Source organism: Gymnodraco acuticeps, unplaced genomic scaffold, assembly GCF_902827175.1.
Source record: "Gymnodraco acuticeps unplaced genomic scaffold, fGymAcu1.1, whole genome shotgun sequence".
In the NCBI taxonomy this organism is placed as follows: Eukaryota; Metazoa; Chordata; class Actinopteri; order Perciformes; family Bathydraconidae; genus Gymnodraco; species Gymnodraco acuticeps.
In genome coordinates this window covers 2,198,974-2,223,689 of record NW_022992177.1, presented here as the reverse complement: position 1 = coordinate 2,223,689, position 24,716 = coordinate 2,198,974, and the positions used below count along the sequence as shown (strand labels likewise).

At 40.1% G+C, this 24,716-nt stretch overlaps 2 protein-coding genes across 9 annotated transcripts; both read left to right on the top strand.

Moving 5' to 3' along the window:
• The first annotated feature begins 98 nt into the window (after positions 1–98).
• incenp (inner centromere protein) lies at positions 99–15,066 on the top strand. 6 transcript variants are annotated; one of them, XM_034204771.1, is made up of 21 exons: positions 99–274; positions 1,432–1,580; positions 1,671–1,778; positions 5,573–6,267; positions 6,367–6,403; positions 6,494–6,563; positions 6,658–6,784; positions 6,918–6,942; positions 7,097–7,184; positions 7,341–7,439; positions 8,430–8,447; positions 9,788–9,897; positions 9,984–10,104; positions 10,192–10,299; positions 10,529–10,671; positions 11,274–11,376; positions 13,576–13,659; positions 13,925–13,963; positions 14,097–14,159; positions 14,259–14,409; positions 14,589–15,066. In XM_034204771.1, the coding sequence occupies exons 2-21, from the start codon at positions 1,441–1,443 to the stop codon at positions 14,762–14,764; spliced, it is 2,505 nt and encodes an 834-aa protein (XP_034060662.1). In that variant the 5' UTR covers positions 99–274; positions 1,432–1,440; the 3' UTR covers positions 14,765–15,066. The 6 variants fall into 6 exon arrangements, with proteins under 6 accessions (XP_034060662.1, XP_034060659.1, XP_034060663.1 ...); XM_034204768.1 differs by having other exon boundaries at positions 7,299–7,439; XM_034204769.1 differs by having other exon boundaries at positions 104–274; positions 1,420–1,580; positions 7,299–7,439.
• A 1,604-nt stretch (positions 15,067–16,670) lies between these two features.
• On the top strand, positions 16,671–22,038 carry LOC117538891 (ferritin, heavy subunit-like). 3 transcript variants are annotated; one of them, XM_034204845.1, is made up of 5 exons: positions 16,671–16,777; positions 17,697–17,800; positions 17,957–18,040; positions 18,240–18,365; positions 21,753–22,038. In XM_034204845.1, exons 2-5 carry the CDS (start codon positions 17,699–17,701, stop codon positions 21,909–21,911), a joined length of 471 nt encoding a protein of 156 aa, XP_034060736.1. In that variant the 5' UTR covers positions 16,671–16,777; positions 17,697–17,698; the 3' UTR covers positions 21,912–22,038. The 3 variants fall into 3 exon arrangements, with proteins under 3 accessions (XP_034060736.1, XP_034060735.1, XP_034060734.1); XM_034204844.1 differs by having other exon boundaries at positions 17,942–18,040; XM_034204843.1 differs by having other exon boundaries at positions 17,894–18,040; positions 21,753–22,034.
• Positions 22,039–24,716: the final 2,678 nt, after the last annotated feature.

The window sequence follows — 24,716 nt, the reverse complement described above, 5'->3', positions numbered from 1 at the left end:
GACAAGTTGAGGACAAATCGAACAACCCCTCTACACGTCACTGAGCCTCGCATTTTAATTGGCTGGTGGTGGAGTTTTGAACAATTTAAACGGTTTCAGCGGATTTGCGGGGAGCAGTGTGTAGTTACCTTCCTGTTGAGAGTTGACACACGATACGCAAAAGAATGGGAAGATTTTAAGACTTTTATATTCACGTCAATATGCAATTGATTTAGTTTTTAAAGCAGACAAACGAGTATCGGTTTTACTTTTTTAAGAGACTTGGACATCTAAGGTAAGGATATGTATATTTGACATATATTTGATGTCGCTAGGGAAAAGAAAGTTTGGGGCTCTCTGCTGGAACTGCTACCCTCGGATAAGCGGGAGAAGATGGATGGATGGAAAATACCTTTAGCTATTTGTACGTTAGCTTAACCGCCTTACGTCGTAACGTTAGCATTTTAAACCATTACAAAGCACTTGTATGAACAATAATGTCATCAACTTAAATAACATATTGGAGTCTGTTGCCACACTATTGGTTTAACTTGATTTGAATGTAGGTGTTGCAGCCTCGATGGTAGCAGATCAGTGTTTCATGCTAGCTAAGCTAACGTGTTACCTGGAAAACGTTACCGTTGTTCACAAATTCAAACGTTTCCGTTTATATGAGGCGTATATTAAAGACTTACTAATGTCAAATAACTGCAAGCGTTATGTTGTTGTCGACCATCCTGATAACTAACAGTTTTAACCTGTGCTAATGCGTCCGCGAAAATAGAAGACATGAGCATGCACGGATTACATACAAAGACAACATGGATCTAAAAAACAAAGCAAACTAAAATTACGTAGATTGATGCCAACAATTTCCTGAAATGAGTCGTTGATATGTTTCTGATTATTCATTTAGGAAATCAAAGTTCTTATGTGACAGAATGTGTGAGTGTTGACCATAGACTGTATGGTGTTGACAAATAAAACTAAAAGCCAACTGTTTAAAGCTGTTAACTTTGAAATTGAGCTTTATATTTGTTTTGTTTTTTGTCTTCGAGGACAATTGATCAAACAGACAATGTCGTTTTGCATTGTTGCTATAATGGAAGATACAATATTTAAAGCATCATTAGTCAATTCACATTCAAATAAAAAGGCCCTTTTTTAGATTTCCATGTTTTCTGTATATAATGGCGGCAGCATTTGTTGGTTAGTAATTGGTGCATTACAAAATATAAGTGGATTGTGTTGGATAGATTAGGCCAGGGTGCCATTGAAGGAGATTATAACGAGTGTCTTCAAATAGGCATGCTAAAAGGAAAACAAAGACTGCCAAAAATCACATTTAAGCAACCAGTATGTTCTCTCATGATGTTTCTTGTATCAGTTTATACTTGCCATCTGAGGTGTGTACCAACTTGTGCTTATTTAATGGTGCAGTCTTTCCCTCAGGCTGTCAACATGAACTCCGTACTAACATCAGTACGATCCCTCATGCACACGTTTGATGGCAAAGCAAAGGAATTCACCGATGAAATTGAAAATGTCCACATGGTCTGGCTCGAGGAGATCCAACAAGAAGCCAACCGCATGTTCTCAAGGTGAACTAAATATACATTTCCAGAACTTTATTCTTCCCTAGAATTGTCTTTTTAAGGGTTTACAAGTGAAACGATTTCTTTTCATTTCAGGGATTTTAATGCAGAACCAGAATTGATGCCAAAAACACCCTCACAGAAAAAGAGTCGCAAGAAGCGTCTATCTTCAGGGCATCAGGAAGAGAATCCAGCCAGGCGAAGGTTTGTTGCATTCAATACTGTCTGAGCAATGGGTACAAGTTTCACATTTAAAGGTGCCCAGTGTGAGAAAAAGTTTTTAGAGAGTACTTGTCCATGGACAAGTGAGTTTGGCAATTTACTTGTCCGAATACATTTTTCAAATGTGGGCCACTGGAATCTTCTTCTTCGCCATCGTATTTTACATTTTTCCCACGGTTTTTACGACACCGCTAACGTAAGTGAGCGGTAAGAGTTTACTGCATCACACATAGAGTTGGGTATTGTTTGGATTTGAACGATTCTGGTTCTGCTTTTCGATTCCGGTTATTTTCGGTTCTCGATTCCGGTTCTTTGAGAGGGTAAAAATAAGTCCCATGACAAACTGGGAGAAAAATATATATACAAATAAAAAATGTAATACAATAATAAAAAAAAAGATAATTTTTTTTTTAAAAACACCTTGAATTTCAGGGGGGGGCGCAGGGCTCCATTGGCAGGGGGTAGCACCCCTCCAAGACAATGGTAGGGGAAACACTGATATTTATAGCCTAAGGCCTAGCGCTTTTCTACAACTCAAAGAGGCTTGCACGCTTACACATGTCCAGCAATACACATGTTGCTGCTGCTCACTGTTTGTAAAAGTAAATAAATAGTATTTTCATTTCAATGATGTACTTTCTATACCCTGCTTCATAAACAATACTGACATCCCTGTGCTCCTCCGAGTCTGGGGATCCGGGGATGTGAGGACAGCGCGAGGACACAGACAGGGAGGCTGCTTTACTTCATAAAGGAAATGGCGGTCAATATTAACAACATAGGAGCTAAAACGATAAATAATCTTCATTACGTGTTAGAGAAAGAACATAAGAAAGTCCGTCCGTCCGACTGACGGACAACTTCTCACTTCAAAAAAGAAGAAGAAGAAATCTAGACCGCAAAATAATGAAACAAGCGAGTGCCTGTTTTTCCTGGCCAAGGACGGGTTCAATGAACACAACACGAGCGTAACGTTTCTTCACGTGGTATATGTCTCGTCTGAAAGGAGTGTAGACTAGAGTGCTGACGAAGAGCACCGGAACGCCGCTCCAGCTCTTCAAATATTGCAGTACCCATAAGGAGCCGTACACATGCCGCAGTTTTTGCGTGGCTGTGTCTTTAGTTGTAAGCACAGTGGCGATCTGTTGTTATTCAAATCAAATCAAGTTTTATTTATATAGCACATTTATAAACGATTTTTGGTCGAGCCAAAGTGCTGTACATATAATAAAAATCGCCTACAGCAAATACAACAGCAGATTGTTCAGAATATCAGTATGAGAAAAACGACACCCTCTGTCCGTAGACCCTCACATCGTACAAGGAAAAACTTCCAGAGAAAACTCTCAGTTTATGGCGAAAAAATGGGAGAAACCTCAGGGAGAGCAACAGAGGAGGGATCCCTCTCCCAGGACGGACAGACGTGCAATAGATGCCGTGTGTAAATCGAAGAGATAATACATTTTACAGCATATAGACCGAATGTTAGGAAATGCATGTGTCTGTAATAAGAAGATGAATCCACGAGGATGTCAGCTACAATCCTGTGGAAGCCATCAGGGAAGCAGCATGACGAGACCCAAGGCAGGACCGCAGAGACAGGTTCAGCCACGACCCGAAGTCCACGACTTATTAGCAGTTATTAGCATCTGGTTAGCTAGCTATGGCTAACGAATTTAAAGAGCTTTTCTACAACCAGGTGGAAGAGAGCTCTCTCCTGAGAGGCTCAAATAACCTCAGCTCAGTGAGGTTAAGGCACACCTTCATATGATCATTATAGTTATTAATGAGACTAAATGAAAAACAGGTATAAAACACTATATGACAGTAACAAAAAAGTTGTTAAAAATAACAAGAATACAGTTTAAAAGGGGAGTGATTTATAAAATATCCAAAAAGAAAAATCTGCTTACAGTTCTGTTTCATATGGGTGTTGAAAGATGTATCCATAGATCTCCTCATGTTGCTCTCAAAGTGCACCAGATTGATGCATTTAACTTCAATATTTAAAAAATCTTCCTGGGGGAGCATGCCCCCCCGGACCCCCCTAGAGGAGGTTAGGTCCCCCCCTCTTAAATCATGTTCACATGGATAGGATACTAAATACATTTGCACACATCTTGTGTCCATATCTTTCGGTTTTGTTGGTCATGCCACAACCGTGCACATGCATGCATGTGCGAGTCATGGTATGATATTTGCTTTTTCTTTGCACAACATGAAAGAAAGGCCAAATGAATGGGCTGTGATTTTAGTTTTTTTAAGCAGAGTTTGAGTTCAATAATTTGTACGGCCCTCGGAGGATGTTGTAAACATTGAAAGGAAAAAGGTTCCCCACCCCTGCTGTAAATAATAATAAAAACCCTTGAGTTATAACTTAACATCTCTGTCTCCTATTGATCTGAGTATATTATAAAGAACAGCCAGTTAATTTAAGCATTATAGCGCAGGCCTTTGTCAGATGGTATATTACGCTGTTTTTTTTCTGCTTCGAATAGTCCTCTTTTTTTTTTTTCACCATACCTGTGTTTGCATCACTATATAAGGAGTTTTTTCAACAACAAAGTGGAGGAGAGTCCTCTCCTGTCAGACTGAGAGACTCAGTGAACTAAAGGACTCTCTTAGTGTTATCTCGGTGGGTCTCAAATGTTTTGGTCACCATTAATGTAAACAATTATTTCCGAGGCACACGTTTATATGATCATTATAGTTATACAAAAATAAGAGAATAAATGAAAAACAGGTATGAAATACTATATGACAGTAAAAAAATAATAAAGTTGAAAAGGGTGATTTGTAAAATATCCATAAAGAAAAAGTAAATCTGTTTACAGTTCTGTTTCAAATGGGTGTTGAGAGATGTATCCATAGATCTCTTCATGTTGCTCTCAAAGTGCACCAGATTGATGCATTTAATTTCAATATTTAAAAATAAATCTTCCCGGGGGAGCATGCCCCCGGACCCCCCTATGTGAGGTCCACACACCACCTGTAAAAATAGCACTTTACCCCTGCTTACACCTATATGCCGTGAGCTGATTATCGAGCCTTCATTGTAACAGTCGCGGGTACACTGTGTGTATGCGTGGGGATTGTTGCAGTAGAAAATTCCACTGTAGCGACTGGTACATTTATGGGGAACCCTAAATGTTTGATCACCCTCTATGAAACGTCAAGCTACCCCACAGCACCCCCAAAATAAATCTCTGGTGCCGCCACTGAGCCTGACTTGTGTTGGGGGGCCCGACTTTTTTTTTTTTCTCCAAAGGGGGGGCCTGACAGAAAAAGTTTGAGAACCACTGGTGTAGAGAGAGACGCTGAGCTGCACCATGCAGCGATCAGCTGATACGGAGCATAGAGAGAGAGAGCTGCGGGGCTCGGCCTCGCCTCCTGTCCTCACAACTCTTATTAATCCCGGTACCGGACAATTGTTGTTTGTTCCTACTCGGAACCGAGTTTGAACCCTGTCGCTGTGCTACACTTCCCGACCCGCCCCCGTCTACAGTACAGAAAGTAGCGCGATGCATTTCCTGAATCAACAAGCAGAACCGAAACTAACATTTCTAAACGAACAATGGCGGACGAGTTCTGCCTTTTGTAAACTGAATTTATCTATAAATGAGGGCGAAAAACGTCACTTGTCTGCCGGACAAGTCAATTGAAAGATCTACTTGTCTGATATTGTAAATAACACGTCCCGGACGGTGGGACGTGTGCTTTTTTGCACACTGGTGCCCTAGTTTTAAAAAATTTCACATCTAACTTTTCCTTTTCAGATTTTCAAAGGGAAAGCGCAGTAACCTTCGTGGTTCCGTTGTCAAATCACTGAACTTGATTACTGAAGAAGAGATCATTCCTGAGGCTTCCACCTCTCAGACCGACCCCCCCTGGCAGCCTAAACGCACCACCCGCAAAAACAACAATAAACTACAAACACAGTCTGAGGAGGCAGAGGATGTGAGCTTAAAACCTGAGGAGGTTCAGAACAAGAAGCCAGAGCTGGTAGAAGTGGACAAGCCAGAGCTGGTAGAAGTGGACAAGCCAGAGCTGGTAGAAGTGGACAAGCCAGAGCTGGTAGAAGTGGACAAGCCAGAGCTGGTAGAAGTGGACAAGCCAGAGCTGGTAGAAGTGGACAAGCCAGATTACATTTGTGGTGACGCCCAGTCCCCACCATCACCCGAGGTTACTGTCAGCATCTCTGCCTCAGACCGATTGTCTGCAGAGAGTGTTAAAGATGTGCAGGTCTCTGCATGTCATTCAGCTGCCAAGATTGCAATAGCGGGCGCAGCTCGGAGCTCACGGCAGAGCTCACGACGGAGCTCTGTGCGCTGCTCCCTCAAAGTACGCCACTCTCTGGCCGGTCTGCGGCACAGTATGACCCTGGAGTCTGTTCGTCGCGCCTCACGTCGCTCCATACTGAAGAGGCAGGTGTCTCGTATGGGCAATTCCATATGTAGCAGCAACATTGATGGTGAGAAATTAGCTTAATTTGGTTTATAATTACATAAAACGTAACAAAAATAGAAACTGGATGGTGATTAATGTGTATATTATTGTTTGGTGATTTCAGAGCACTCTTCTGTGGACTCGGTAGAGGGAATGGAGGCGTGAGTAGTGACTAACATTTTTCTGAATGTATTGGCTTATTAATAATAAGAATCAGTTTCTGACCCCTATGGTTGTATTCACTGCTATAGAATGCCAGAAGCTGTAAGTACAGACTCAGATGAAAATCCTGCTGCTGAAGAATGTATTGGAACTCTGGAGGTATGAATATGTACTTTTCTTTTAAAATGTCAAAGTGAAAAGTACTTTGTTTTTTGGTTATTGATCAGCAAAAAATGTTGTCAAACAATTGTAGAGCCAGATCATCCAGATCCCGCAACCGTCTTTCGGACGCATAACTCGATCAGCGGCCGCAAACTCTGCGGCGGCATTATCACCGTTTACATCTGAACTCTCAGTGTTCACTCCCAAAAAGAAAACAGGTATGAGAACTTCCCATTTTTCCAATTGATCAGTTCCATTTTAGATCTGGTTGAACGTAAATCTATATTTGTATATTATAGTTTTCTAACTAAATGCAACTCATACAAGTATGTATTTGTGTTTCAATTCCAGAGACACATCTGATGGCAGTTCGCATGTGAGTGGTGTGTGTGTGTGTGTGTGTGTGTGTAGCACAAAATGACTGCACTGTTAGTTGATTACAATAACATTAAAGATAATATCAACTTGTTGGGACTGTTAAATACATTTTGTGTTGTGTCTTTATATGAAAAATGTATTTGTGTCTCCAGGTCACGTCTTAGTCAAAAACGCAAAGCACCAGATGCTTCAGAGGAAAGTTCCACAAAGAAGTACTCTCCTCCAAAGAAAAGCGCAAGTGTAAGAACATTTATGTTTTGCAGAGTGTTATGGTTAAGAAATTATAAATAATGAGGGCATATGTATCGAATGGTAATATTTTAAAACATAATTTAGTTTGTTATTAATCCATAGGCAATGAGACCCCACATGAAGTCTTTCCTCCACACTGTGCAGAAGAATCAGCTGCTCATGATGACTCCAAATTCCCTCGGCCGCCCTGCTGTTTTTAAATCCTTCATCAAACAAAACACTCCTCTGAAAATGGATCCAAAGGTAAGTTGAAAGCACTTCACTATATGCAAAGAAACATTATCATGCAGTAGAGTCCTCACACTTTGGAGCACAACTGTAAAACTAGTGGCAAAACACAGTAGAGTTCAGTTCAGTGAGGACCAGATGGTTCTCTGCTTATTTCACTGATGACGCGATTGAACTGTGCCGCGTCAAACGCGAGAGTTACATTTTTTTTTAAACTCGAGCGTCAAATTCACGTTATGCGTTCTCGCGGAAGCCAATCAGCGGTCTAATGGCGAATACAGTCGCTGGTTTATTTATGTCTGTAGGCCGTTGTTATGAGTGTGGAATGAGCATATACAACGTTAGCTTAGCCTGGTCGACCCAATCTCCATTCAGAAAACAAGCATTTTAAAAGGGTTTTTCGCCTGCCGTCTTGTCTGCAGACTTGTCAAGCATTAATTTGTGGTTTTTACTAACCGGTATCAGTATGTTGTTACTTCGGCATCATTTAGAAACGTGTATTACAATTTAATCACGGTAAAATATGTTCATTTTGTTGTAGTTGTAGCTCCCGAGCCAGCACGTCTTGTTTGAATGATGCGAGTAAACACAGCTGGCAGCCGCGGTGAAACTCGAGCTTTTTAGAGCGAAGCGAATATTCGCATCTCGTCCGGTGTGAACATACCATTAGACTAGAGCGGAGCGATTAGAGCAAAGCGAATATTCACATCGCGTCCGGTGTGAACGCAGCATTACAGGGCGGGGCTAAGAAGCAAGTGAGGGAAATGAGGAGGCCAACAAAGCAATTGGCATGAACCTACTAACTCCACTGCCTTACAGCAGTATTGCAGTGAATTGAACATTTGAAATTAAATCGTACTGTAACTACAACAAAAAAAAGTTACACATTTCAATTGACAGTTTTATTAGAAATGAGTGCTTCTCAATATATTGTGACTTGTGTTTTTCTTGAGCTATTAAATTTAGTGTTTATCTTATTTGGATGTTTTTTTTTTTTCTCCCCAGTTGAGTTCTCGTATAGTGGTAAGTGTAATGTGGAGGCACTGTATGTTGTCTGTGAGCACTTTAGGGTGGAAGCTGCAGTAATCACAGATTCAAAAAGTGGAATTTTGTGAAGTACTAGACTTGTTGCATACATGCATGAAAACGGTCAATAATCACAATAATGGAGTCCGGCATATTTGCAGAATACATTTGTGAAAGAGGCTACTGTATTGCAACAAAACCCTTAAACCACGTGTTAGTTGATGGTGTCTCTGGTTTCATGAGCCACTAATGCTCATTCTTTGTACTCTAACAATCATTCTAACCACCTAAAACATCTTCGATAACATCACTGTTGGTTGATTTAGAAACATAGGTTTATCAGAAGTAGAAATTGAAGTAAAACTCCATCTGAACCAGAAACTGTCAATATTCGGGAGGTTCATAAAACTGGTCTCTGTTCAGTGGATTACGATTTACTGTTGAAGGAGATCCCACTGGAGACAACCCCTTTTTGGTGTCTGGTTTGTATTTTATAGGTAATATATTATAGTTTCTTGTCCAAGTGGGTTTTATGTTGTCAGAAACTGTTAGCTTAAATACGGCAGACATGACGATACTTGAGTTTTTCTCTAGCTTGTTTAGAGTCACAGGTTCTATTTTGATTTTTTTTGAGGATTTAAAGTTAGCTGTTTTTTCTTTCTTTTAAAGTTACTCATCAATGTCCATTTTTTTTTTTGTACACATAGTCTATTGAAATGTTCCAGTAGTATGAGTCTAATGATGAAAGGAAAGGAAGATCCCTCTGAGATTCAGCAGTGTGAGCACATACTTTATTTAGCTTAAAGGTGGAGTAGGTAATTCACTTCAGATACACTTTTTGTTATACTCCATGGATTGCTCTTAACATCCCGATAGCAATGAATACATTAAATGCTTTGACAATAAATACATTAAAAAAACGTCATCTGTGGAAGCCGTGGCGCTGTAAAAAGCACGACCAATCATCTGAGCCGGCCCGGCTAAAATAACTGGATGGCCTACCTGCCTGTCAGCCTTCCATCTGTGCACAAACTTACCTCGTGCCGTCATTGGTCATGTGCGCGTTCGTGTGTGTTGGAGGACGGGCTCTGTAAGGAAGTCTGAAGGAAGGGGCAGATTTTTTTCCGGCTGCGTACTTTCAAATTCTAGCGCACTCGAGCTGGTTTCTCCATTCTTACCTACCCTACCTTTTTAACTAACCATTATAATAACACCACTCTGCTTTGTTTGTTTCCTCACTCCACCTGCTACTTTGGGTTCTTCTGATATTTTACCGTCTTTATCAATCGAATTTCGAATTGGCGCGTTTCCTAAATCTTTGTTTTCTGTGTTCACAGACAAAAGAGCGTTACAAACTGGAAGCACTTCAGAAGAAGCACGAGCAAGAGGAGGAAAGGATGAAGAAGATGGAGGAAGAGAAGAAAAAGAAACATGACGAATTTAAAAGGTTAAAACTCTACCTCTTATCACCCCCTGAACAATTTAGTAATTTCTTCACTTCGTTTGATTTAACATTGACATGTTGTGTTCTAGGAAGAGGGACGAGAGACTGAAGAGAGTGCTGGAGGCTAAAGTCAAAGAAGAGCAGAGGGAAGTAGAAAAGAAGAAGAAAACCGAGCAAAAAATGATTCAGATTGATGAGAGAAATGATAAGGTATGAAACACATCTTCTGACTCTGAATATGTATTTCCCCCTCAAAGCATATCAAACCGATTTGTTTAATCTTTTGGTATTGTGCAGCGCCAGGTCGAGGAGAACAAGAAGAAGAAGTTGGCTGTTAAACGTCAAGAGGACCTGGAGCAGAGGAAGAAGCAGGAAGAGGAGGCTAAAACGAAGATTCAGCAAGCCGTAAGACAGCTCTATTTTGTGTTCTAATGTATAGCCTGTTCTGATTGGTCCGTATAGCACTCAATCCAAGAGCCTCTTAGCGTTTTAGTCTATTAACTTTTAAAATGAACGCTGTCAAGACGTTAAATACTCACACAATGTTCCTTTGTTGAATCCAAAGTATGTCTCTCGTCAGGTTTTTCTTTTTTGCAATCAAGCTTATCTTATGGTGTGTGCTTTTTTTTTTCAGGAGGAAGAGAAGAAGCAGCAGGAATTACTGGCCAAGAAGAAGGCCGAGGAAGAGGAACAGCGAACTCGCAAACTGGCTGAAGCTCGCCGAGCGCTGGAGCTGAAGAGAGAGCAAGAGAGAGAGAGGCTAGCTGCTACTGAAAGGTTATCTATTGTCTAATATTATATACATTACAATTGGTGTAATTGTTGAATATTTGCTTTCAATGATTTGCCCTAGACTTTTGCTTTCAGACGTACTTAATTATGAAGTTATTACAGGAATTTTTAATAATCCAATGCAGAGCCAATAATGTAATATAATACATTATTTAATATATATTTATATAGAGAAGCCAAGCGTGTACAAAGCTGTCATCAAGGCAAAAGGGGGCGAATTTGAAGAATCAAAAATATAAATGAATATTCTGGATTATTTTTTTTTACACTTTTTTTGTTTACTAGATAATTCCATGTGTTCTTTTATAGTTTTGATGTCTTTTGATTAGTATTAATCTACAATGTAGAAAATTATTAAAATAAATAACTTTTGATTGGTACTGTATATTTATAAAGATACAACCGGCCCTTTGAGTTTAACCATAATGCTGATGTGGCCCGCGATGAAATTGAGACAGCCTGATCTATACGTAACCTGATCCCTTCTGATTAATGTGTGTTGAACTGAAACTTGCTCTAGTGAAGACAGGGAAAGAGATTTGTTAGATTTGACTCACAAGTTTGTCTCGACTTGTATTGTTTTTCAGGGAGCGGGAGGAAAAAGAAAAAGCTCTCGTTCTGCAACGGGAACTGGAGAGAGCTGCGAGAGAGAAGGAGAAAAGAATGGCGCTTGAGGAAAACCGAAGACTGGTAAGAAATTATATTTTGGAACCAAGATGTCTAAAACATGTTTCTGAACAGTGATTTAGTAGTCAATAGGAAATGGGTTTTTATAATGCAAAGACGTAAAGCAACAATGAAATCATTGATTCTTTAGATCTGCCTGGGCAAAGGGCAACAGTAATATACTAAGCTAAGTAGTAAATCATTTAGAATATAGAACTGTATGTGGGCCTGTCACGATAATTAATTTTGTTGGACGATACATTTTCCCCGAAATTATTGCGATAAACGATAATATTGTCGGCAAAGTTTTATAGACCATTTTAGACCACTGACATAATGATAATGTATAATAATAATAATTCAAGTACATCCTTTCAAACAGAACTTTGTATTGAACATTCAACATTGCAAATGAAATGTGAAATAATATATAAATGATATAATAAATACATTTAATTAGAGCAAATTGATATATATAAATATGAGCACACATTGTCTCACAAGCAAAAAACCCTCCTTAAAACAACAGTCAAGTGTACAGTCCACTGTCCATACAAAGACCCAGATGCCTCAACAGGCCATATCCAAATCTGTATTTCGAGCAAGGGACAACAACATGTTTGCATTGTCGGGCAAATGCATCTTTAATTGCAAACTGTAGGGAAGTTCGGGGCTCTCCAGCTGCCGTGTTTGCTCCCAGCTGGGAAAACGGAATGGGTAGGTTGTGTTTCAGGTGCAGTTTAAGGTTGGTCGTGTTGCTAGCTTTTGTTGCTACCTTTTTTAAACAAATGCGACACACCGCCCGGCTCATTCAAGTCCGTAGGTTCGCCTCGTTGATGTGGCTTGAATCCAAAATATTCCCACACCGGAGATGGAGGTAGGTTTTGCAACCACTTCCATTTAACTCTAAATTCCCCTCGAGTAAGTCACACGTTGTCTCCTGCTTGTCTCTATATTATTAATTTGGCTGCGGCACGCAGAGTTTCCTGACCTGCCTGTGTCGTGGGCTGTGTGTGAGCCCCGCCCCTCACAATGCGCCGGGCTAAAATGCTGGTCACATCCTTATGTAAACAAACACGCATGTAAACGGCAATTTATCGAGCTCAGAAAAGTGATCAAGTCCATTTTTATTTATCGTACGATAAGTACATTTATTGATTATTGCGACAGGCCTAACTGTATGGTTGCATCACCTCTAGGTATTAGAACCGTAGAATATACAGCCTGTATCAGAATGTTGTTGTTTTTTTGACGATGTAACACCACTACAAGCTTTAAGTGAGATTGTGCGTGCAGTAGGGCTGCGCGATTTGGGGAAATAATCTAATTGCGATTTTTCTGACAGATATTGCGATTCGATTTGCGATATTTGTTTTTAAGCGACCCAACGGAAGTTTATTGTAAAATGCGGCCATATCTCCGGCTAGGAAGGTCGTATCAACGTGCTCCCGTCTCTAGCAGCCCGAGCTACGAGTGAAAGAACAAAAATGACATGAAACTTCCGTTGGGTTGCTTTAAAGTCAAGCTTCAGTTTAAGACTCATCCTGTAATAGATGTAAAACATGTGATGGAGCATTACTAACCTGACTCGGATGGTTTGTTTCACCAAACCATCTAGGAGTGCTCCATTGGAAGCCATTTGGAAAAGTATTTCAAAAATCCTTGGCAGGTGATTGGATCAATCTGTCTATCACCTACTATCATGGGCTACTTCTGATTGGTTAACAATGACTGGTACATGTGGAGCACAGCACTTCTGATTGGTGTGGAGGACTGACACACAAGAACACAAAAACAAACAAAAATCGCAGGCTTTGTGATTTGATAATCGCATCATTTCAAATCGATTAATCGTTCAGCCCTAGCGTGCAGAAGTCTGTACAATGGCGTCTTCTTTTTTGGTGATTTTAACTTTCTCTGTCACGACTGCTGGTACAGAACCCAGGAAGCATTTTGTGCAAGTTATGTTTTTAGGGAAAACTTTCTTCAAAAGTTAATGATACATTTTCCCATTAGTTCATCTTATGTAACTTAGTGAATCCTGCAAAACGCTTATTAATGTATCGTAGGCTTTCATTAGGACCTTCATGTTATGCTGACGTCCATGGAATAACTCTGTTGAAAAGTAGTCCACTCTTACTTTCAAAAGTGAATTCTATACTCTGGGTTTGTTATTCTGGCTGCTCAGCTGTCTGGTTGTTAATGTGCTTTTTGTTCCACTAGGAGGAGGAGCAGCTGAGATTAGCTGCTGTAGAGGTGGCTGCGAAAGAGAGAGAGGCTGCTGCTAAAAAGGCTGCTGAAGCACAGGTAAACCTGCAAAAGGAAATTAAGCTGTAGTGCAGATAAGAAGCAATACGTACATAAATATCCTCAGTTAACTATTTCAACATTTCTTTATTAGTATCTAATGGTAGATTTGTTGTACAGACAGGCGATTCAGCATTTAAGAGTTTACATCACCGTAATTTTTTGATTTTATCACATCAAAACAAACGCATTAAGACAAGCATCATATTTACATTTCAAGGACTAATGAGGAGCTAAATGTACTTTTTTTCTCTCCTCTGTATAGAAGGCTACTGCTAGCTTGAATGTGACTGTGGAAATTGAGGTAAGAATGTTAACATCAAATCAGAAAATCTGTTTTAAAATCACCCGATAAACATGGAAAGCCTAAAACCTCTCGGGGAAAGCTGTAAGCTGTGTAAAATATACATTTACCACTTTCTTCTTGCTCCCTGCAGCGCTCTGTATTGAGCACTCCTGTAGGAAAAGGGGCTGGCTTAAATGTGACCGTGGATTTGGAGGTACATATAAATAATAATTGTGTTTCTACATAATGGAAATCATTTCTAATCAGAGCAAAGTCTTATAAAGTGTTTTTTTGTTTTTTTAACCCTCTGCAGAAATCCCCACAATCATACTCCCTCACTCCAAAGGGGCGAAACAAACCTACTACGTCCAAAACGGCAGAGGATTATGGGATGGACCAAAACAGTGACGACTCAACTGATGATGAGTCTGCGCCCAGGAAACCTATCCCATCATGGGCAGAAGGTAGGCATGATGTAAAATAATTATGAGCCAATAGTCAATTGTAATTTTTTGACCTATTCCTAAATTTGGTTATCATTATTAACATAACTGAAGACCTATTTATGTATTCCCAATGTCACAGTGTGATGTGGGTCTCAAGTTCTGTCTTAAATGTTGTATTTAAATGTTTCCCCTCCCAGGTCACATGCTGCAGCAGATCATTGTGAAACAGTACTTCAACCCTCCTAATTTTGAAAGCTTTTTGGGAATAATTGAACCACCAAAACTGGAAGCCATCTTTAACAAGAAAAAGCCTCGCTATTTTAAACGCACCAGCTCTGCTGTGTGGCACTCTCCTCCACATGGAAGGAAGTAATGTCTGTACACTGACACCCTTCACCTTGGACTTGAACATTGCTGTGTATTATAAATGTGATGTGAATGTTGAAAGTTTCGGCCAAGTGCAAGCTTTGATTTTTATAATCTGTTCTGATTGTAAATGATGGTAGATTGTTATGTTTGGGATTTATTAAAAATGTAATCCAGGTTTCAGCTTTTGATTGTATTTTATAATAATGTTTCTGTATTGTTGCTCAGTGCTAAAATACCTGTGTTCAGGTAATTGTACTATATTTACCAGGTGCCAATAATAAATGTGTTTTTATTATGCGTCTTTAACCCTTCTCTTGCGTGAAGTCATGCATCATAGTCCCATGCTATTTTCGGTCAAAATTGACCGGTGTGTTTTGGACAGTGATATCTCTGGAACCCCTTATCCAATTTTGATGGTTGACATCTCATTTGAACAGTCACAGCAAGTAGAATCAAGGGATGACAGACAAAATGACACCAGGGGTGAATTTCATATTATTTTTGGCAGTAAGTTCAAAGATAGTGCTTATTTTACATTACTGTATATTACAAAAATACTTGCTGTGTTTACTGGAGATGGAAATGCTTTAGTTAGTGTTGTAGCAGAGATGCTTCCCATTCCAATGATGTATGGGGTGTATTGATTTGATACAAGCAAGCCAGTGTTTCATGTCATGGTCCGGGCCCATCAAGTTCAGCATTCACTGTGATGAATATAAAATAAGACACTGATACTGTTTTCTTCAACGAACATTTATTGAAAGAGAAATATAACAGAACGTGTGTGTGTTCATGCACATGGTTGGCTATGCAAAATGGTGGAATGTCACCTCAGGGGCCTCTTCCTGGTCTGTTGTAGGCTCTAGTCTGGATCGCTGTTGTCTTCAATTTCTGAGACATCTTCCTCCTCTTCATCTGGTTCAAAAAATGTGTCCAGAGCCTCTCGTACAGAAAATGGCCTAATCGGTCGCCTGCTCATTGTGTCAATGAGTCAAATGTGAGCAAGGCACAAATATAACTGCTTGAGAGTAAGGGAGGCGCATTTAGCGCGAGAAAGTGAGAGGTTTGTGTTTCTCGAGTGGCACAGAGCTAGCACCTGTGAGAAGGTATGATACATTGTATCATACAGCGCGAGAAAGGGAGAGGTAACCTTAACGTGTGTGTATATAGATATTTTCCATCTACAGGATGAACATAATACACTCACATACCCATTCATTTTCTATGGCGGTCAAATCTGACCGAAAACATCAAGGGTGTTTCACTGTTAAATAAATCATTCAAAATTCAATGCAAGTGGTGATCAAGTGTATATGTTCAGAGGCCTAGTGTGGAGGATAACATAAGGTATTGAGGCAATTGGATGAAAAACACAATATTTATGATTAAAATAAGTCATTTTGACCCAAAACGCAAGAGAAGGGTTACATAAAACGGTGATTTATTTTTAACACACTTGTGTGGTTAAAGTTCGTTTTGAAAAGAGACTTCATCACATTTAAATCCTACTAGGATTTTTTTTTTTTATGTCACACACTTTGACTAGCTTTAGCTGCAAACCATGACAGTGAGTAGCATATCCTTTAAAGTTTAACAACTGATGGGGTTATGGCCATAAGTATAAAATACACGTCGTGGCACGTTATCCCTGCAATGGCATGTCAATCTTTCCAGCAGCCGTTTGCAATATGGCCCTACTTTATTAACCGTTCAAAAATAAAAGGACTTGCCAGACATTGGTCATTTTATAGCATGACCAGAAAGTCCCTGAGTGCTCAGAAAAAGGATATTTGAACTTCTTAAATAGTTCATTTAAATGTAGCAGTTTCAATGTGCACATGTCTAATTAATAACATGACCCATCCCTTTAACCGCCATCATCAGAGGAGCCACGTCCCCACGTTATGACGGCAGTGCGTGGATAACTTAACGTCAGCCAGTCTTAAAACTTCTGTCTACAAATTGAACTGCTTCAGAACCTGCAACGAGTGTGAAACGTCCGAGATCTACAAACCAGGTACGTTTTAGCAGGCATGTAAATTGTCACCCGCCTGTCGGAGTGTCTGAGATTGAGATGATGGAGATCTAGCTAGCAATGCCTAGCAACGGTAACCATGGATCTATGGTAGAGTAATTTGTGGTTAGCATAGCTCGTTAGCCACCTTGTGTAATAGAGTAACTAACGCTGCTAACTCCATCAATAATTAACATTTTAATAGCTTTTTGTGCTTTGTTGTCAATGGTGTCACACTTAAAAGTACATTATATCAGTTTCCCAGCATGCCATTAAGTTATTGTGAGATGAAGGTCAGTGGGGTGTGGATCAATATCAATGCAGGGGGTGATGCAATCAAATCAGCACAATCCACAGACCTGGAAAGGGCACTTTATTCATTTGGTCATACTAGTTCCACTAAACTGGTGAGGTGCATTAACTTGGAAAGGTGTTGCATGTCAACAATTATAATATTAAAATGTAAATTATTTTTGAAATCATATGTGCCTCAATTGAGGGCATAACATTAACCAGTCAAATGCTGTTAAAATGTGTAAGTGGATATTAGATTTGCATCATTCACAATTCAAAACTAATGGTAATCCATCGAGTGGATAGTCAAATGTTATTATTCTCTACCCATGTGCCAGTGAACAATAAAGATAATTCTGCACCCTGCCTCCATTGTGGGTGTCAAGACAGACTTTTCAAGGTCATCTCAACACTTGGACAAATTAATCCAACATTTTACTTATAAAATCCTTTCATTTAGCAGGAGTCGCAGTGACACAAACAATTGAACATTTAATAAAAGAATAATGTATCGGGATGTCTGCAGTGATATTAGATGGTGTGGTTTTATGTCTTATGTCACTTGTATAATGTGTTTATAACATACTGAATCACATTTCTCCTTTATTTATTGTTGTGATTTATGCAGAAATGAGTTCACAAATCCGACAAAACTTCCACCAGGACTGTGAGGCTGCCATTAACAGGCAAATAAACCTGGAGCTATATGCCTCCTATGTTTATCTCTCTATGGTAAGAAATGCACTAAAATCAATTCAATGTGCATCTTTTCTGCTCAAAGCTCACTGCTCACTGTTGTTGGGGTCTTTTTTTTATGTCTTGTAGGCATACTATTTTGATAGGGATGATAAATCCCTTCCAAATTTTGTAAAGTTTTTCCACACACAGTCCAAAGAGGAGCGTAAACATGCTGAGAAGCTGATGAGTCTGCAGAACCAGCGTGGAGGCAACATTTTTCTGCAGGACATTATGGTGTGTACTGATACAAAGTCCTGTTTTTGATGAAGATTTGCAATTCATTGTTTTTCCATTATTGCATTTTGATGATACGTTTTAGTTTGTCAGTTAGTGTCCAAGTACCAATTTAGTATATAATTATTAATATATTTGTTGGGTATTTTTGTAAAATTATGCCAGTGTTGAATTGCTGAATTTCTTGTGTGCATCTCAGAAACCTGATAGAGATGAGTGGGGGAGTAGCCTGGAGGCTCTGGATTGTTCCTTGCAGCTGGAAAAAAATGTAAACCAATCCCTGCTGGACCTGCAGAAACTGGCAGCTGAACACAATGATCCTCATGTAAGCAGCAGAAATATTAACCGCTGTTTTAGCGCTGTGTGTGTTCACTCTGTCACACACACAGCAAAACGATGCTTTACACACCAGGCTTTATAACTTGTAACCTCATATGCTCTCCAGCTTAGAGATTTGGTGTACTTTAAAACTGAACAATTAAAGGTGGGGTAGGTAGGCCTACGTTTGAGAAACCGGCTCGAGATACACTTTTTGTTATATTCCATGGAATGTTCTTAAAGGTGGGGTAGGTAAGTTTCAGAAACCGGCTCGAGATACACTTTTTGTTATATTCCATGGAATGCTCTTAACATCCCGATAGCAATGAATATCTTAAGTGCTTTCTTTGACAAAAAATCCATTAAAAAAAATGTGATCTGTGGAAGCCGTAGTACTGTAAAAAGCATGACCAATCCGTTTAGCCGGGCCGTCTAAACGGATTGGATTGCAGCCCTGTCTGTCAGCCTTCCATCTCGTGCATGCACAAATGTATCTCGTGCCCTCATTGGGCGTGCCGTCATTGGGCGTGCATTGCAGCAGTACTTTCACCAGTCTGCTGACGTCATGTGCGTGTTTTTGTGTGTTGGAGGAGGTGCTCTGTAAGGAAGTCTGAAGGAAGGGGCGGATTCTTTTCGGCTGTGTACTTTCAAATGTTAGTGCACTCGAGCCGGTTTCTGAAACTTACCTACCCCACCTTTAACATCCCGATAGCAATGAATATCTTAAGTGCTTTGACAAAAAATCCATTAAAAAATGTCATCTGTGGAAGCCGTAGTACTGTAAAAAGCACGACCAATCATTTTAGCCGGCCCGGCTAAAGTAACTGGATGGCCTACCCAGGGGCGGATCTACGGGGGGGCAGCTTCCCCCCCACTGTATAGCCTTGCCCCCCCAGCTGCCCCCCTAACTTTTGTTTCCCTAAAATTGTACTAAAACAAACCTACACTATTTCCACAAGCTTCTCAAGCAACGAAACAAGCATTACATTAGTTAAAAGTGAATCATTTTAAATATAATTTTAGGACCGTTAAAAACGCAGCTACGGCCCTGCATTAAACTGCGGAGCGGCGTTCACACAGCCCGCGGCTCACACCGCTGCAGAGAGGGAGCGAGCGAGCTGTCCCAGCACCTATGGATCAGCTTCCCCTGGGAGCATTTCCCTTTCCACTAGTTTTGTTTTTACTAAGGATGAGAGCTTGAAACTAAATATTAATAAAACGCTGCCGTTTGAATCGATAGCGTTTAACAGACGGGCGCTGTTTGGGGCGTTACGTTACAAAATACTACGCAGACAGCGTTAGCTGGGAGATCGATCACTTTGCTAAACTACGCGGTAGCCTACTATTAAATCCACGTAAACTACACATCACAGCAATGAGGCCAGATCAATGAAACCAGGATACATCCTTTACCGTAAAAACTGGATCTAAACACAGCTGCCTGTGTGCGCTTGATCAATACTTTCTGATGTTATATGATATGCTACATATTAGCTAGGCTACATGGCCCGCCTAACGCGTAAAGTTATACAAGCATTTGTACCAGTGCTTTTCACAAGTAGACTCTTGCAGGCCAGAGTATAGGAGTGATTCAACAACAACACAAAGACATATGAGAAGTGATCAGGACGAACAGAAAGAGGAAAAGGAAAAGAGAGATGAAGAGACCAGGAGGGTCAGAGCAGGAGGAAGAGGAGGAGATGAAGAGACCAGGAGGGTCAGAGCAGGAGGAGGAGATGAAGACATTAGTGAAGAAGAAGAAATGTATGTGAGGAATAAAGATGAAGTGTCAGAAAGAGGGCCAGAGGCAGGGATCAGGAGGCAGATGAAACTCCAGCTGGACCACATGGTATGTTCTTATTCTCCTTACATATTCCATCACAGCAGCACAATCTAGCAGCTCTTAGTATTGACAAATATTGATTGAAATGTGTTGCTGCACAGGTCACCTTCAGCTCTCTGAAGAGATGGGTGATGTCATTTGTGTACTTAATTATACATTAAAATGTTGAGCTTGTCAATCTTAATCTGAAAATACAAAAACTGAAATATAGGTAAGAGAAGAAACTGACACTTTTGTGATGTAATTCCCTCAATGCAGATCACACATGGACTGATCCATTATTTTAATAGGAGGGTAAATGCCAATGGTATGGCGTGACGGGGTTGAAACAAACTGAGGGACAATATTGCAATTTCATAAATAATTCAAGTATTTTTTCAGAATTGATTTTTGATCAGTTAAAGTCGACAAGCATATTATTATATTAGCAGCAACATTTTGGGATAATTGGCCATTTTGATTTGTTTGATATTAAATTAATATGTAATACTTAGTGAGGACATGCAAATATGTCTGTCTAATACTAAGACAACCAATTTTTTAAAAACAAAATACATATTTAGTTTTACATTGTAATGCAAAAAAACCTGTTCCATTAATTCATTGCTTTAAAATACATTTTGTAGTTTCCTTTCATTTAAAATGGTTGAGGTAAGCTTGGGGGACTCAAAGGGCACCCGATTGTTTGTCTGAACACCTTGTTTCTCTTGTGCATTAAGAACACTTGTGTTAGGGCATGAATTAACAATAAATAGGTTATATACAGTATAAAATACCACGTACTGTCCGCCCTCCCATGCCACCCTGGCATGACCTCTTGCCCCCCCCTTTGCCCCCCCATGTAACATGTTCTAGAACCGCCACTGGGCCTACCTGCCTGTCAGCCTTCCATCTGTGCACAAACTTATCTCGTGCCCTCATTGGTCATGTGCGCGTTCGTGTGTGTTGGAGGAGGGGCTCTGTAAGGAAGTGGCAGATTTTTTCCGGCTGTGTATTTTCAAATTCTAGCACACTCGAGCTGGTTTCTCCAAAATTACCTACCCCACCTTTAATGGATAACATAACAAATGTAAAGCTTACAGACTGTATCTGGGAGCTGTTCCAAACGAGTCAGCAGGACCTAAGACAATTGTGTACAGTAAAATGAGTTAATTTTGTGGAATAGATTTTAACAATAAATTAAATATTGTTATTCACTTATTACAATTTTTTTGACGGAAATGATTAACAAAGACACATCTCAGGGTTTTTAATGTTTATATATTTTTTACCTATATTATATTTTGATTATTTGTTTTTATTCAGTTTATACATTTAACGAGGGTTGTACGAAATAATTAATATAAAAGGGTAGGTGTTTATGTTCAGTATACATATCCTGTGCTTTGTCACTATTTCAAAAGTAGTGATTTATTTAGTTTTTTTATAAGCATACTTACGTTGAATAAGTAGATAATGATGAAAATAAACTAACCTAAGAGAACAGAAAATATTTTAACTTTTGGAGGATCAGTAAAATAAGATTAAACTGTCTTTTCCTTTTTTCCACAGTTGTGTGACTTCATAGAAACACATTTTCTGGACGAGCAGGTGAAATCCATCAAGCAACTGGGAGACTGGATATCCAACCTGCGCCTTATGGGAGCGCCTCAGAGCGGCATGGCTGAGTATCTCTTTGACAAACACACCATAGCTGCCGAGGAAAGCTAGACTAAACCAGTGGCGGCGCTAGGGGGTGGCTACTTGGGCTCAAGCCCCGGATGTTTTCTGAAAAGCCCCGGATGTTTCACTTAAAAAAAAAAAAAAAAGAATTTTTAAATTTTTTTTTTTTTTTTAAACGTCTCGGGAGTAATGTGCAGTACTGGAGTCCACCAGAGAGGCAGCCACTGTGGGACATTAGCCTGCGTACTGCGTAGCCTGCCCTGAAGAAGAAGTGATCCTTCCTAGTGCCTGACGAGTTTTAAACATATACAGTTATGGATATTAGAAAGTTATTGTCATCGAAGCAGGCGCCACAAGCTGCAGCAGCAGCAGTATCAGCAGCAGCAGTATCAGCAGCTGACAACAATGTCATCACCAGCAGTCAAGAAATGGATGATGTTTCAGGTTTTGTTAATCTAATGGTGATATCTGCACTCTGGCTGACTGAGTAAGAAGTGAAAAAGAGTGATGTAACGTTAATGTTATAGCTAATAAACATGGAGTAACCACACTAAGTATACCCTTATATGTTAGTATGTATACAGAACATGACTAACAATTATCCTAAGATGTAACGTTAACCCTTCATAACTCAGTCTACTTTTAAGACACTAAAATAACGTATTCCAATTTTTATTTTGTTTTCACACGTGGAATTATACCGGCTCTCGTTTCAGTACACATAACAACAGAACTGACAGGCAACCCTCTGAATCAGACTCCGATTGGCTGTGACTGCATCCACTCAGAGTGTCCGATTCAGAAACGTGACTCTTACGGCCCGTCCACACAGCGGCGTGCGTTGAAGCTTCCAACGCTTCTGCCCATTCACTTTGAATGGGGTGACGTCACTTTTAGCCGAACTGCATCGTGGGAAGCGACGCGGAGCGTTGCTGGCGTGGCTCGCTGCAAAAGTTGAGCAATGCTCAACTTTTGACGCCTCGGCAGAAGCGTCAGCCAATCGAATCATATGCCAGTACAAGCTCTAGCCAATCAAACCGCTGCTTGTGTGTCAGGGGCGGGAGATTCATGTGATTGGTTGTTGGTCGAGTGTCAGACACGCCCGCCGGCAAGCGTCAACGCACGCCGCTGTGTGGACGGGCCGTTACACTCTTTACGTCACAAACAAAGATGGTGGATGAGAATAGATCCATAAAACGATAAGCAATGCGCCAGAATCAAGGTGAGACTATCCGCATCCTTTAAAACTCTACGCACATTCGTTTCACCTTAATAAGTAAACGACTATTTGAGTGAGTTAAGGCATTAGTTTGCTTCATTAAAGGGTGTTAATGAGTGTTCTCCAGTGCCTTTTGTCCGCTTTAAGGTGTTATTAAGGTAGGGTTAATGTTGCTCTCAAAGTGCACCAGATTGATGCTTTCAACTTCAATATTTAAAAAAATATATTCCCGGGGGAGCATGCCCCCGGACCCCCCGAGAGGAGGCGACAACCCCCCTAAAGGATGTTCGGTCCACCCCCCACTTATAAAAAATAGCAATGTACCCCTGCACCCACCCCCCCAACCCAACGACTCCTGGGCTAAGCCCCGGATCTCCTACAATCCTAAATCCTCCTCTGGACTACACTGAGTTTTTTATGGTCAGCGCTGAATGTCAGTCCACCCTTTCTCTCTGAAATTTCTTTACAGAACATAATTTATATATACTTGGAGTTGTGAATTTAAGAGGACATCCTTGTATACAGTGATGCGAATTAGTTGCTTTTCGGCGCCTCCCGCTTTTTTACCGCTGATTTGGGTGACTTGTGTAATTCGTGGAGAACCGAAGAGTTTTCTTTTTTTGGGGGGGGTGGGGGGGGGGGGGGGGGGGTTAGAGTTTAAAAGGAGAGTGATTTGTAAAATATCCAAAAAGAAGAATCTGCTTACAGTTCTGTTTCATATTGGTGTTGAAAGATGTATCCATAGATATCTTAATTTTGCTTTCAAAGTGCACCAGATTGATGCTTTTAACTTCAATATTTAAAAAAACATTTCCCGGGGAGCCCCGGACCCCCTAGAGGAGGTTAGGTCCCCCCCCCACTTAAATCATGTTCACATGGATAGGATACTAAATACATTTGCACACATCTTGTGTCCATATGTTTCTGCCACAACCGTGCACATGCATGCATGCGCGAGTCATGGTAATATATCTGGATTAAGAGGTTGCTTTTTCTTTGCACAACATGAAAGAAAGGCCAAATGAATGGGCTGTGATTTTAGTTTTTTTAAGCAGAGGTTGAGTTCAATCATTTGTACGGCCCTCGGAGGATGTTGTAAAAATTGAAAGGAAAAAGGTTCCCCACCCCTGCTGTAAATAATAATAAAAACCCTTGAGTTATAACTTAACATCTATGTCTCCTCTTGATCTGAGTATATTATAAAGAATAGCCAGATAATTGAAGCATTATAGCGCAGGCCTTTGTCAGATGGTATATATAATATTACGCTGTTTTTTTCTGCTTCGAATAGTTCTCTCTTTTTTCACCATACGTGTGTTTGCATCACTGAGTATAACAACATACAAAAGTAAAAGGTCATTTCAAGTTTCATTTTTTAATTGAAAAACAAAGGAAACATAACATGATATGTAATATTTATTAAAGAGTACACTGATGGACACAATGCCAATGAGACTAGTTTCTGTACGGATATACAAAATTGACTTCTTGTCCTTGAGCTGCAGAAGAAACTAGAAAGTGTTTCTTATTTTTCCTTCAAATGTTGGCGGTAAGATCTCATAATCTGCTTTTTAACTTATAAGTAGGTTAATTGTTCGATAAGAGCTTAACAGAAAGTACAGATTAACTCAGTG